The sequence below is a fragment of the Sarcophilus harrisii genome, chromosome 2 (assembly GCF_902635505.1).
Source record: "Sarcophilus harrisii chromosome 2, mSarHar1.11, whole genome shotgun sequence".
NCBI classification, from domain to species: domain Eukaryota; kingdom Metazoa; phylum Chordata; class Mammalia; order Dasyuromorphia; family Dasyuridae; genus Sarcophilus; species Sarcophilus harrisii.
In genome coordinates, this window is record NC_045427.1 from 216,858,272 (window position 1) to 216,874,034 (window position 15,763).

The 15,763-nt window shown below is 35.9% G+C and overlaps 1 protein-coding gene across 1 annotated transcript in view; it reads left to right on the forward strand.

The window, feature by feature from the left end:
• Nucleotides 1-2,618: 2,618 nt before the first annotated feature.
• DNAJC27 (DnaJ heat shock protein family (Hsp40) member C27) overlaps nucleotides 2,619-15,763 on the forward strand; it is a 52,549-nt gene continuing 39,404 nt past the window's right edge. The window contains exons 1-2 of the mRNA XM_031951445.1: nucleotides 2,619-2,932; nucleotides 14,184-14,266. Of these exons, the coding sequence (XP_031807305.1) occupies nucleotides 2,846-2,932; nucleotides 14,184-14,266 (170 nt within the window). The 5' untranslated portion in view covers nucleotides 2,619-2,845. The remainder of the gene's footprint in view (nucleotides 2,933-14,183; nucleotides 14,267-15,763) is intronic.

Here is a 15,763-nt window from a genome sequence, read left to right on the forward strand (position 1 = left end):
CTCAGTAAAATATTAGCTATACTCTCAGAGTCTCTAATATTCATTCCTGTAATAAAATGCTAGAGAAGTGGGGAATTGAATTCAACAATTCAATTCAATAGCATTTAATAAGGACCTTTTATGTACCTGCACTTTGCTAGGTTCTAGAGATTAAAAAAAAAAGACAGAACTGAAATAATCCCTGTCCTCAAGAAATTTATATTCTTAGGGTAGATGGATAGAACTACAAATACACAGATAAATAAGAGTATTCAGGAATGCCTGATGATGGAGTTGGTCCCCAAACTTGCTTTGAAGGGATTTTTCATGATAAGAAGAGTCAAGAGTGTCCAGGATATGGGAAACCTGATGCTAATTACTCTACCAATAAACAAAATCTTTTTATAACTCTTCCCACAGATTTCCTAACTTTATACCAAGTTATATTTCCCCATGTTTTGTAGGAGAGAGTCACCTAGTGGTAGAAAGAGAAGTTACTGCTTCTTCCTTTTACTTAGAGGGAAACTCGTATTTGTTCTATCAAAGGCCCTTTAGCAAACCTGATGAGTTTTTATAATTCTTTATATAATTCAAGGAAGGAAAGGTGATTTATGCTTCATAAGGCTTAATCATTGGCACCTTTCAGTAGCTTGTTGTAAACCACAACTCTGCTTCTGAAATATACTATGTGATCCAAGCTAATTGTACAATAATTCAGAGTCTGATTCTTTTTGTACAGCAAAATAATGTTTTGGTCATGTATACTTATTGTGTATCTAAGTTATATTTTAATATATTTAACATCTACTGGTCATCCTGCCATTTAGGGGAGGGGGTGGGGGGGTAAGAGGTGAAAAATTGGAACAAGAGGTTTGGCAATTGTTAATGCTGTAAAGTTACCCATGTATATATCCTGTAAATAAAAGGCTATTAAATAAAAAAAATTTAAAAAAATAAAAAAAAGGGGAAAAAAAAAGAAAAAAAAATATACTATGTGATCTGGGAAGCTCAACTCTCTGCTATCAAGGTCATTCTCAAGGTTCTACATCACAAACGATATTTTAATGTTATTAAGGATTTCTGTTCCAGAAGTGCCCCACACAATGAAATCGCAGACCTGGGAAGTAATTCTTAATTCATACATGTGCTTTTCAATTCTGAAAGAAATATATTTTATTTTTAAAAATATTATTTCCTTTCTTTTTTTTTTTTTTTTTTTTTGGCAAAGCAACTTGGGTTAAGTGACTTTGAACCCAGGTTCTCCTGACTCCAGGGCTGGTGCTCTATCCACTGTGCCATCTAGCAGCCCCCATTATTTCTTTTTTAAAGTACTACATTTTGACTTTTTTTTGGTCAAATTATGCTTGCAACTAGATCAAAAAGCTTTTATTTATCAAAGCTAACTGAAATGTAAATTAGTACAATTAACAAGAAGATCCAAACTTTATACTAGCTTTGGCATTAACTTGGCATTCCACTTCTCTTGAACCATTTTTCTTATCTGTAAAATAATTAGTTTGGACTAAATGCTAAGACAGCTATAGCTCTAACATTCTATGAATGCCTTCTGATAAGCAAAAGTTTTAAGGACTATAATTAGGGCTAATCACATCATTGAGATCATTTAGATTTTTATTATTTTATATGTATTTAAAATATTTTATTTATTCTAATTAGCTTTAGAAGGTTATTTTTTTTTTTTACTCAAAAAAACTAATAGTTTATTGTAATGCCCATAGTAGAGAAGTAAAGTGGTGATTAGGCAGCCCTGGTTGACCCCCCCCCCCCCTTCTCTAATCTACTATTGAATAATTGCTAAGATAAGTTTCTAGATATAAAGTTCTCTCTGTGTCCAGGAAACTGCAATATAAGGTTGTGTCTTTTTTGTTTTTGTTCTTGTTTTTTTTTTTTTCTTTTTGCTGAGGCAATTGGGGTTAAGTGACTTGCCCAGGGTCACCCAGCCAGGAAGTGTTAAGTGTCTGAGGTCACATTTGAACTCAGGTCCTCCTGACGTCAGGGCTGGCGATCTATCCACTGCGCCACCTAGCGGCTCCTTCCAGTATCTTTACCAAGAAAAATTCCTAAATTGGAGTGAACACAGCTATTACTTTGCTATAAGCATCTTGAGGACCCTACACAGCCATAACAAAACCTTTTTTTTTTTTTCCATTCCAAAGGCAAAACATTTATTAGAGAGATTTCCCAAGGGCCAAGCCCCGGTGATACAAAAGCAAGGCTGGGCAGTCCCTATTCTCAAGGAGTTTATATTTTAATAAAGATAACTTAGAGTGAGCTGACAAGGGCTGTGAACGCAGGGAGAAGGGGTTAAAGACATTGCGTAGTCTAAGCCTCTAGTCTTGCTGAGGGAACAGGCCCACATAGCTGAGCCACCGGGGCACATCCCACTGCTCCGAAACGTGGCCTACACTGGGGGAGGGAGGGGGCAGGGATCGCAATCTTTCCGACCAGGGTAGTTTCTAACAAGGGTGGCCTGCAAATAATTGAGCCTCCACAGGAAGCTGGAGAAAGCAAAATTGAAGCTCTCGCGAATCAATGCGTAAAAGAACCCGAATGGAATAACATTCGCGGCCCACAAGGATTCAGAGCGACTACTGGTAGGGGGAGAGGAAGTGACGTCACGACCCCTCTTTTGTCCTCGCGAGACTCGTCGCGAGCCTAAGGCTCAAGGCGCGCCTGCCGCTTGGCAGCCTGGCCCGCTATGGCGGGTCGTGTTGCTGAGGTAGCAACGGTGACGGCGACGGCTTCTGCGGCGGCTCCCCGATTGGGCGGCGAAGGCCCGAGAGACTGGCGAGCTTAGCGAAAAAACGACTGCGACCTGTTCGTTAGCCCCGCGGCCGTAAGGCAAATGGAGGCCGGTATGCCGAAGCGGAAAGAGCCAGGCAGGTCCCTGCGCATCAAAGTCATCTCCATGGGCAACGCAGAAGTGGGAAAAGTGAGTACCGCGCGCCAGGAGGGGGTGGGGCTGGGCGGGACAGAGAAGGGCGGGGTACTGTGAGGGGCGGGACTAGGCTGAAGAGCCGGCTCCCATTGGCTACTGCGGCGGCCACTCAAAGGCGTTAGGCCTATCCATCGTTTTGCCCCGCCGGGGGCAAGCTCGGGAAGGCGGAAGAGGACCTTTTTTAGGAACTTTAGGGGTAGACCTTAGAGTTTAGCTTCCCTCTATTTATAGAAAAGAAACTTTATCCCCGAGAGATTAATGTTATTTGACCAAGGTCACACAGGTAGAAGATGGCAAATAATTGGGATTATATGTAATTATATGTAATATGTAAATAATTGGGATAATATGTAAATACCTAGGCACTTATGAAGCATTTGCAGAATTAGATGGAGGACAAGTGGCCTCTTGCAAAAAGATGGCATTTGAGCTGAATCTTGAAAGAAACCAGGGAGACCGAGCAGTGGGAGTAAAGAAGCAGCATCCCTAAAATCTGGAGGCAGGAAACCTGGGTTTATGCCGCTTTTCTCATTTATTGACTCTGGACAAATTACTTAACTTCTCTGGATTTCAGGAGCTTGACGAGGATGGCCTGTCTCTTCCAGCTCCATTTTTGTGACCTTAGGACCCTCCTTCCTAATGTAGGAATCATCCCTGATGATCTCTGCTTTAAAATAAATGAGAAGAGTTCTTTCTATGAGGAGGGACATCCTTTCTATCTTAAAACAACTCTGATTATGAGAATGTACATTTTTCTAAATCAGCCTCCCTATATATATTTCCAGTCAGTTGGTGTCATACCGATAGTTAATCCTGTCATAGGGATTATTATTATATAATATGTAATTTATAATTATATATTTTATTATTATTAAACTAGGGATTTTAAACTAGGGATTAAATTCATCATCAGGATTTAAACCCAAGCCATTTGACTTGAATTCAGTGATCTTTTAATATAAAAGTCATTATGCTTTAAACTCTGCATAATTCTTTGTTGCTCTTTCATTTGAACCTATTAGAATCCTGTGAGATTCGTAACAAATGTTATTGCTGGCTTCTATCAGTATATATGCTTTCTTGAAATGGAAATTTGTTGTTATATATTTTGAATCCCTGGTGTTCTGCTGGGGACATGACAATGCTTTTTTTTTTTTTCCTTTTTCTTTCTTTTAAAAATTTTTTTTAAATTTTGCTTTCGTTTTAAATAAATACATAAAAAATAAAGTCATGGATTTGTGAAACTTTAAAAAAATTTTATCCTAACAGATTAGGAAATTGAAATGCAGGGGATGAAGTGATTTACCAAGACCTTGAAGATAATAATTAGACAAAGCTGCAACTTGGACATGGCCTTATCTTTGAGGTAGCTGGCGGCACAGAGTTCTGAGTGGAGTCAGGAAGACCTAAGTTCAAATCCAGCCTCAGACATTCACTAACTCCCCAACATTGTTAGGAAGGTTTGTAAACCTTCAGGCATTATATAAATGCTTGTTGTTATTGTTATTGTTGTTGTTATTCTACAGAGATTCTACCAAGACCAAAATTAAATAGTCCCCATTCTTGAAGAGCTTGTATTTTAATGGGGAAGAAAGCAGGTATATCTAGTTATTTACACAATATAAAGTATATACAAAACAGAAGGGAAGCTAGGATGGCCAGGAAAAGCCTCTTGCAGAATTGGATGAGCTAAATCTTTTTTTTTTTTTTTTTTTAATATGTGAATTCTTTTTTTATTTTTTATTTTTTTTATTTAATAGCCTTTTATTTACAGGATATATACATGGGTAACTTTACAGCATTAACAATTGCCAAACCTCTTGTTCCAATTTTTCACCTCTTACCTCCACACCCTCCCTAGATGGCAGGATGACCAGTAGATGTTAAATATATTAAAATATAAATTAGATACACAATAAGTATACCTGACCAAAACGTTATTTTGCTGTAGAAAAAGAATCAGACTCTGAAATATTGTACAATTAGCTTGTGAGGGAAATCAAAAATGCAGGTGTGCATAAATATAGGGATTGGGAATTCAATGTAATGGATTTTAGTCATCTCCCAGAGTTCTTTTTCTGGGCATAGCTAGTTCAGTTCATTACTGCTCCATTAGAAATGATGTGGTTGATCTCGTTGTTGAGGATGGCCTGATCCATCAGAACTGGTCATCATATAGTATTGTTGTTGGGATGAGCTAAATCTTGAAAGAAACTAGGGGTATATGAAGTAGAAGTGAAGAAGTTAAGTTTCAGGCATGGGAAACAGCCATTGCAAAGGCACAGAAGTGGCATGTCCACTGTGAGGACACCATTAGGTCACTCTGGCTGAACCAAAAAGTTGATACCTTCTCAGGAAGGGTTTGTGAAAAGTAGGAAATGGCCAGGTTAGGAAGAGCTGAGTGCCAAACACAGAAACTTATATTTGTTTTTAAAGGTGATATGGAGGCCACTGGAAGTTGGGTGGAGTGATAGTAGTCAGACCTGAACTTTAAGAAAGTCACTTTGGTGGCTTTATGGAGGATAGATTGGAATTGGGAAAGACTTGAGTTATTATGCAATAGTCCAGCCTAGAGTTAATGAGAACTTGAGCTAAAGTAGTGGTTGAATAAGTGGAAAGGAAGGCATAGACATGAAATGTTGAGCAATTTTAAAAGTTGACAAAATTTGTTCACTGATTGGATGTGTGAGCTAAATGAGAGTGTGAGTTGAATACGATACTGAGATTTTGAACCTTGGTTATTGAGAGGATAACTGGGGATAAGTTTGAGGGAAAGATGAATTCTCTCTTCTCTTCTGTCTTCCTCCCTTCCATATTCTCTGTGATTCAGTAACACTGGCCTCCTTGCTGTTACTCAAACAGGACAGTTCATCTCCCAACTTGTTTCATTTTCTCTAGCTGTTTCCCATCCCTGGAATTAACTATCTATTCATCAGTCTCCTGGCTTCTCTGGCTTCCTTCAAGTCCCAGTTAAATTTTTACCTTTTAACAAAAAGTCTTTCTGGTCCCCCTTAGTATTAGTGCTTTTTCTTTCTTGATTATCTCATATTTATCCCATTCCTACATATCAGTTTGTGTATTATCTTCTCTATTGAACTATGAACTCCTTGAGAGCAGTAACTATTATGTGTCTCCCCTCACACACCTTATTTTTTGGTATCTCTAGCGTTTAAGACAGTGCCTGGTATATAATCGGCACTTAATAAATGCTTCTTGACTTATCTTGACTTTTTCTCTTAACATGTACCTCTCCAGTAGAACATAACAGTTTTGAAGATAAACAGGGTTTCATTTTTTGTATTTGTATCCATAACACCTAGTTCTGTGCCTGCTGGTAGTAGGCACTTAATAAGCGCTTGTTGATTGATTTGCTGTTATGTTTTAGAAATTTTTCTTGTCCATCATTGATAGACTTATCCTTTTCCCGGTTTATTTCCTTAGGAAACTTGCTTGGTATAGGAGAAGCCTCTCGATGAAGCAGGGGGAAACTTGGGTGGCGCATAATTTCCATCAGGCTGCACACAGAGTTGCCCTTGTCTAAATCTTCAGTTTAATGTACACATTTTATTTTTGTCCATCCTTGTGAAATTTCCCTCAGGCGGATTTCACCTTAGTCACTTTACTTTGGCTGGCTCTCCTCTTCCCCCACCTCTTTCTTTGACACTTCAGACAGAATTAGGCTAGGCTCACTGGGGACCTGACTAACTGTTTGGAATAGAGAGGGGAGGAGTGGTATAAGAGAGGGAAGAAAAAGTGGGAAGAGAATGGTAAAAGAAACCAGGCATGTCCTAATAAAATTTTGAAGTAGGTGACTCTAGTACCTCTTCCTTCTTACTCCCCTTTCCTCTCAGGGTCCCCTTTCCTCTCAGGGTTCCCTTTCTCTTCCCTTAGGAACTCAAGGCTCACTATCTTCCAAATGTCCTTTCTCCCCACTTCACTCAGGCTGCTCTTCTTTCTTCTTCCTTGGCCATCAATTCTTCATATGTCTAAATGAACCCCTTGATTCCTTTTCAATTTACTCCCACCACCCTTCAGGACTTATTTTCCCTCATTACATTTTAACCATAAAAACATGAAATCATAACATTTTACAATTGAAAGGGATCTCAGAGGTCATGTAGAGGTCAATCTATACCTGAAGCAAGGTTCTACTCTAACATCCTCCACAGAGTACTCAAGCCTTTGAAGATTACAGATAACCCCTGTATAAAGGAATTGAGAATTTGAGTGGATTGCAAGCAAATCAAGTGTAGCATAGTTTTATGTCATCTGTAGATTTTGTGAATATTCCATATTTACTTTCATTCCAGCCATTGAAGGAAATTGACAAAAAGAGCCCTATTATATATCCCACTAGAGACCTACTTCCAGTTTGACGTTAATCTATTACAACTCCTTAGATCCTTGGTAACAGAATTTTGAATTTTAACAGTAATCTAACTGTACCATAGCCATGCCACATCTCTTTCATTTCATTTTGTCCATAAGATTTTTTTTTTAATAATAGATTGACAAATTGCTCCCTGAAATTAGGCATACTATATCATAGTATTTTCCTCATCAAAATAGGGATAATCCTGTCAAAAAAAAAAAAAAGATGAATTTAATCTGTAATGACTTGTTCTTGAGGAATACATTAAATTTAAAATAATCACCAGCTCTCTTTTCAAGTTCTTACAGACCTTCAATAATTCAAAATTTTTGCAGCGTTGTGCATCAAGATGGGCAGACTGTAATTTAAATAATTCACCTTCTCCTTTTTGAAAATTAGGACATTAACCTCTTTTCCATCCTGCAGCCTTCTCTGCAGCTTTTCCAACAATCAGACATTGGTTCAACAATTAAGTCTACAGATTGTTTCAGTGCTGAAATGCAGTATCATTCAGGCATCATGATTTGAGGGTGTTACAGTGCCTTTTTTTTTTTTTTGCCTTTTTATCACTTTTTGGGAGGTTTCATTTCTAGATAATCATTTTTATCCTACTTTTTAAAAAAAGATTGGCATTGATAATTTTTGCGGTCCCAGCTAAATCCAGAGTTGAGCTAGGTGATCTAATAAGACACTGAAAAAGAGCATTCAGGATAAGCAGTAAGGAAACCAAGAGACAACTGGGTCATAAAAACCCATAAAGGAAAGAATACCTGGTGGCAGAGGTTGGTCAAAATGTTACAGAGAAGTCAAGAATGAGGACTGAGAAACAGTCATTGGATTTGGTAAGTAGATCATTGGTCACAGATGACTTTGTCTTTTGCTTGTTACAACTATCCTGAACTAGTTAAAACTACATTTCTACAGGTCAGTCTCAAATGTTTGTTTTTTTTAAAAAAGAAACTTTGATCTTGTTCCCAGTTTTTGTTGGGAACTAGCTGCATGACTAAGAGCAAATCACTTTGCCTCTCTGGGCCTCAGTTAATTGATGGTCTTGGACCAAATAATTTATTTTCTTTTTGTTTTTATATGGCTTCCTTTCTTCTACTATAACAGTCTCCTTGAAGATCTTCTCTATAATAAAGAAGGAAAAAAGAAAAGAAAAAAGTTAAATAGAATTAACCAACCTATTGAAAAATCTATTATTATCTGTAGTGTTCTACATGCATGGTCTCCACCATGGTCTCCACCTCCACAGAAGAAGGGGAGATATTTTCCCATAATTTTTCTTTGAGTCAAATCTTGGTCATTATTATAATTTTTAAATTAATTTTTTTCAATTAACATTTGCCTTTCTCTGTCTACTTCCATGTCCCTGCAACAAATAAGCATAACAGGAAAATCACATTTTTCACATTGATCTCCTCCAAAAATGCATGTCTTACTCTGTATATCTAGTCCATCACCTCTCTATCAAGAAGTAGGTAGCATTCAAAATTATCAATCCTCTGTAATTGTGACTGATCATTACATTGATTGGAATTCTTTAAAATTGTTCATTTTTATCCCATTATAGTATAAAATTATCTTTGTTTTGCTTACTAGGCTCTGCATCAATTCAAAATTAGATTCAAATGATGTCTCCCTCTCCCATACCCCGTAAGTTGTTTAAACTTCTATTTGTTGCTCTTCTTAGTTATGAGAGTTAATAAGTTATCCCTCCATTCCCCCTTCTTTCCCTTCATCCCCCCCTTCCCTTTTTTCACTTAAAATCATCAGATTATAACAAAAACCACTTTTAGGCCCACTATCTTATTTGACTGTGATTCTTGATGATATCACTGTTCTTAGTGCATTCTTGTATCACCCCTCCCCCCATTATAATTCAACCACTTTATTCTTTTAAAGTCTTTTCTGATTGCCTACTAATTATTATTATTATTATTGCTTTGTCTTTTTTACATTTCTCTTTACTCCTTAATTCTCTTAATTTGTAGTTCATAGTTTATATCATCAGCTCCAGTCTTTCCATCAAGAATGATTGGAATGAATATTTTATTAAAAATCCATTTTTTCCTGTTGGATTATATTCAGTTTTGCAGGATACGTTATTCTTGGTTGTTGTAAGTCAATATCTTTTGTTTTTTAGACAGCCTAATCTATGGTTTCCACTCCTTTATAGTGAGGATCCTGTTGTATCCTGATAATTATTCTTTAGCATATTCTGGATGTTTGCAGGATTTTTCCTCTCACCTAAAAGTTCTGGATTTTGCTTGTGACTTTTCCTGGGAGTTTTATTTTTGGAGTTTATTTTAGGATATGACCAGTGGATTTTTTTTAGTTTTACTTTGTCCTGTGGTTCCAAGAGATCTGGCATATCTCTTTTGAGATTAAAAAATTTTTAAATTTGTTTCAATGAGTGAAAAATCTACTTTTTTCTTCTCTTTCATCTTCCCCCTCACTCTGAAAGAAAAACAGAATTCTTTTTGTAATCATATATAACCAACTAAAACAAATTCCTCGATTGGATATGGTCAAAATTTTTTGTGTGTCATTTCTGATTTCTAAGTCTTATAACCTCAGTATCATTACATGGGTAGCATGTTTCTTCATGAGTCCTCTGGAATGATTTGCTCATTGCATCAGATTGCTTCTGATTCCCTTCCTTTCTTCTTTTTGCTTGGATAAGACTTTATATTTCTTGTGACAAGCTGTTAATTCCTATCCAATTCTTTTTTTATTATCTCTCATTTCTTTTCCAATCATTTACTCTAGTGCTCTAATTTCATTTACAAAATCATTTTTAGCTTCTTTAAAAAACAAATAGAATTGTTGTTTCATTTCTTGTAGGAAGTTGTCTTTTTCTTTGAGCCTTTGCTAGTAGATATGTTGAAGTTATTCTCTCAAGTTTGTGTCCTTGATCTCATAAGAGCTCTTTCTTTTTAAAGAAATTTTATTCTTCTAGCAGTCTGTTTTGAGCATTCTGGCATTGCTGGCTTAGTTGGAAGGTCTAGAGGCTGAGCCTGTGAACTTGGCCCTTCTAAGAGAACCTTGTGATACTGTCCTGGAGAGGGCCCACAATCAGCTCTAGGAGCTAAATTTATCTTTCAGGCACTAAACTAGAAGTGGGAATTGTGGGGTTGGATGGAGGCATCTCCATGCTATTGGTTTAGTTCAGAGTTCTGGGTACTGAGTCCATGATTCTAGTGACCAATGTTATGCAGTTCTTGCTATGGTCACCTTCCCAAAAGTTGAATTTGCAATTTAGTAACTTGAATTTGTAATCTTGATCTGGAAAGATGACTTATTTTAGTTGTTGTTTTTTTTTTTTTTTTTAATTTTACAATTACGGCTTGGTCTGGTGTTCTTAAAGTGTTGTTGGAGTTGTTGGGGAATTTGAGCTGTATTGCTTTGTCTTACTCCACTATCTTGACTGTAACTTCTGGTCACTAATTTTGTAGCAGGAAAAGATGACATTTAAGTTCCCTTCTAGATCCAGCATTATGTGTTTCTTTGAGAATACACATAAGCTTGGGAGAATGAGTATGAAGTCTTTCCTTTTTTGATAGCATAGCACCATTAAGTAGAAAGGAGGCATTAGATGATAGGAACAGGAAAAAGATGAAGGAGAAAGTTTAACTGAGGAAAAGAAAAAACAAAAAAGTAATGTAAAGACTCCAAATGCAGTTTTCGTTTACTTCTTAGTTTGAAAAGAGAGAAAAACTATGTATGTTATGTCATACATAGTTGCTTGTAACATAGAAGAAACATTGACCTTAGAGTCACCATCCTTCCTCACCTTCCATATCATGTAAAACTTAGGCATTGCATGTGAATATTAGCACTTAGCCAGACCAATGTGGTGAAAAATAAAGCTTTTTTGTGTCTTAAGTAAAGCTACAGTCGTTGCTAATTGTTATCTTTTCTGATTGTAGCACCCTTTTGGAAGTCATTATGCTAAGATAAATATAAGGGTAAAGAGAAATTAAAAACATACTTAATCAAAGTCTAAACCATTGCCAGTATTTTCCTGTCTGTAATAGAACAATTGGGAGTACCATGAACTTTAATTCTTTTTTTTTTTTTTTTTTTGCTGAGGCAATTGGGGTTAAATGGCTTGCCCAGGTTAACATAGCTAGCAAGTCTTAAGGGTCTGAGACCAGATTTGAACTCAGATCCTCCTGAATTCAGGGCTGGTGCTCTCTCCGCTGCGTCACCTAGCTCCCCCTCCCCCCCCCCCCACCTTTTTTTAAACAGTAAATAAAACTGTTTTTTTTTCTCTTCTCAACCTTGTTTGATATTGTCAACAGTCACAGGTCAGAATATGATAGTTACATATTAACTATTTACAATTTGCAATATTTTCAATACATATGTGAAGTAAACAAATTAGTTACTGCCATTTGGATTCATCAGAAGTAAAATCTTAAAGAATAGTCTTTAGCAAAAAAAAAAAAAAAAAAAAAAAAGTCAACAAATCAAATCTAGGTAATATAGTCAAATACCTCCAATTCATCAGGAAAAAATATATCAAATTTCACCTCAGAAGGTATTGTACAAATCATTTAAACTAAAATAGAATCTCCCCCAAACCCAAAATTGCCCTAAAATAAATAAATCAAAGAGACAAACCATCAACTTCAAATCTTAAAAGGAGGGAGAAAAAGGGGTCAGAGAACAATTCCTGGAATCATTTCATTCATTACAGTTAGTATCCAGTTTCCTCTCAAAGTGCTGCTACCTGGCTGAAGAGAAAGAACACTCCATCACTAGTTCACCCATGAACTTTAATTCTTAAGAATTTTTTTCAGTTTTGTTCCACAGAAGTGTCCAAGCTCTTGGACTTCGGGTTAGGAGGAGAAGGAGGGAAGAATGGTTCATTCCAGAGAAGTTTCTTAAGAGACAGTGGTTTATATATAAAGTTACATGTAATTACTCTGTTAGTAAATAGTGCCTTGCCTTTTCTGTTTATCCTTGTCATAAAGCTAGCATCTTCTCCCTCTCTCCCAGGAGTAGCTTTGTCAATAAAAGTTTTTTTGAGTGTTCACTTCACAAAAACAATAACATATTTAAGGGCTTAATAAAATATTAATAATTAAACTCCTTTAACAGTAAATAGCTTTTATTTATTTTGATTGAATAAATATGTTTAAAACTACAGCCTATGTTTCTATAACTCTAAGGTTACAAAATATTTACATGTGTATGTGTAAAATATTTTATACCCAAAACAACTTTGTGAGATAGGTAGTACTAGCATTATTTCCTTCATTTTGTATATGGGAAAACTGACAGGTTTTTATGAGTATCAGAAGCTAGAATGTAAGAAGAAAAAAATCTAGGACAAAAAGGAATTAGCTTATGATAGAATGATACTTCCAGAAGACATAGTAGGATGTAGAGAAAGCAAAGGATAAGAATTGGGGATAAAGAGATCTGAGCTGAATCTGAGAAAAGGTGGGAGAAGATGGTTTTCACCTTATAGGTGGGGACTGTAAATAGCTCCAATTAAGAGTGCAGGATGGATGGATTAGCCAAAGGACTAGGGAAGTATCTGTTGATTTGGGTGATCAGTTGCTTAGAGCAGGACACGAGAGGATCGAAGGTGATGATGACCCAGATGGTCATTTGGTGAAGAAGACCACTAGTTCTGGGCAGCATGAAACTGTAGATTAATAGTAAACCAATACTTTTGAGAGACACCTATTTTTTTGAAAGAGACTAATAATGAGGTGGTGAACTACAAAGCCATGACTACAAAAGAAAGAAAGTGGGTCCAGAACAGCTATAATGGACTGAGAAAACAGAGAAAGCTAGAAAGTTTGGATTTTGATAATGAATGTTAACATTTTAGCAAGAGTAAGGCTGAGGGAAAGATGACAAGAAATAGAGATTGAATTTAGGGAAATTTCAGAGATCAGTGAGGTAGAAAATTTTCTGGTGATGGTAAAGATGGTGAAGGCAGAAGCCATTCTAAATTTTCTAATTGTTTAATGAAACAATAGGTTAAGACTATATAATCTCAACTCCCTGAAGATGTATTTTCACTGAATTTAGATTTAATATTTTAATTGGTCTTTTATAGAAGGAACCATAAGATATGCCCACTTAAATAATATTTAGGTGTGTTTTGATTTAAAAACTAATTGAAGACATTTTGCATTCTGTCAGCCACTATCTTCTATGTGATAAATTTTTCTTGGAGTTCAGTGGTAGGAAAAAGTTTTCTCTCTTTAGGCAAACTTGATGATTTCTCTTATCAAACAATAAGAACTGTGTAGCTCATTATGCTCCCCTTTCTGCCTTAGTTGTCAAGAAACTTAATGGTTATTTCAGTGCTCAACTGCCATAAGGAACTTATCCCAGTTGCCTGGTAAAAATCTATTTCTCTGCCCCCTTAAATTGGTTTTGTTCTCTTTTTAAAATTAATTTAAATTGATTTTCATATTACTTGGTTTAATTTCATAAACTTCATCCTTTGGGAAATAGAGTGAGTAACAAATTTAAAAAATTTTTAAGCGCTACAGGAGCTTTGAATCATTTGCATGTAAATGAAATATCCCTTTATCATCCCACTGCAGTTCTTTGTATTATGGATGTTTGTTTTCTAGACATTTATCCTTTTCTTCTTTGTTATACATTCCAGTTTTCTAGGAAAAAAGTCTTTTCCATAATATTCAAGAAAGGCTCTTTTTAGTTGTTCTTTAACATTCTTAACATTCTCCTTATATGCACTTTATTTCTTGATTGCTTCAGGTATTTTTATTGTTACCTTTTAATATCAACTTTTTTTAATAGAACATAACAATGAATTTTTATTTTTATATATGTACCTATATATATATTTATCATATATTTGTATTTTATTGTTTTTAGAGCTGTATTATAAAACGCTATTGTGAGAAGAGATTTGTGTCCAAATACCTAGCAACAATAGGAATTGACTATGGAGTCACAAAGTGAGTATATTATTTCTTTTAGATTATAAGTTACACAGAAAATCAGAAATCCTGTTTCTATATACTTCTTTATACTTTATACACTCTCAAAGCAGGAACCAGGATAATATATAATTGAAGAAAACAGGAATAAAGTCTCAGACCAAATATATAGGAATTGTCTAAATTGATAGGTGGAACATTTTAAAAAATTTAATTTCTCTTAATGCAAATGTTTCAACATATTAAAAATGGAAAGAGAATTGTATGGGGAACTGAATTTTTATTTTATTATGGACAATTTCTTTTCAAAGTATATATTGAATCAGATGCAAGAGTATCAAAACTGCCCTTCTTGCCTATATCTTGTTCTAAACTTCCTTCTTTCTATATACTTCTGTATATTTTTAAATGTCTCATTAATATTTTCCGATATTTTCTTCTTTTGGGGGGGATGGGATGAGGTGGTAAAAGAATCTACTACTCAACTCTCTTTGCCCCAAAATAAAAGTCCTTCCTTGTAACAAAAAGTATACTATAGTCAAGTAAAGCAGATTCAGATGGAACTTTTCAAGAAGTCCCTTAGTAGATGATTTTCACGAGTTGCTTAATTTGTTTCTTATTTGATACTTAAAAGTTTCTGATTTCATTGACCTGAGTGCTCCTTTCATAAATACACCAGGCAGTCCCTTAGCAGATGATTTTCACGAGTTGCTGTGGCCAAAAAGTATTGATCACGTGATAGCTCACTTTTGAGTGATCAATCTCTGTGAGCTCAGCTCTACTGAGCCTTAAACCACAAACATATGGACTCTATACTTATAAGTACAATGTACTTGATCCATATTTTCTTTTATTTGGTATGACCCAGTAGAACTTGATATATCCTACAAAATCTTCATAAACCTGGGGTCATCTCCCCAGCCCAGTGAACAATCCAAAAAAGATTTCAGTAGAAATTAAAGAATTCTGCCAGGAGAAATGTCCTTTCCCCTTATTTGTTTATAATTCCCTTGATCATTTGTGATTCTTATCTGATAGCCTCCTGTAGAATAAACGTTCTTTGGGATGGAAGCAGCTGAGTGTGATAGAAATAGCATTGACCCTAGAGTAAAAAGATAAGAAGCTACTTGAAAGGATGGATTGTTTCCTTCTTTGAGTTTGTATCCCCAGTGTCTAAAATAGTGCCTGGCATTCAGTCAGTGATTTAGAAGTATTGTTTGCTTAGATTTGATTGAGAGGTTAGCTAGAATTATGAGGTCAGGCATTCACTTCACTTCTCTGGGCTTCATTTTTCTTATTGGGAAAAGAGGGGGCTGGATTGGAAGAATTTTTTTTTTAATTGAGTGCCCCCCAGATGTGGGGAGACAAGATACCAAAAAACTATCAAATATGTTTCTTCCATCAGGAAGCAGTAAGGTACAACAGTATCCGGCAGACAAATAGGGAGATGAATAGACCCTGCCAATAGTGCCATGGTGAGCCATTCTGCTTTGTCAACATTTGTACCAGTAGTTT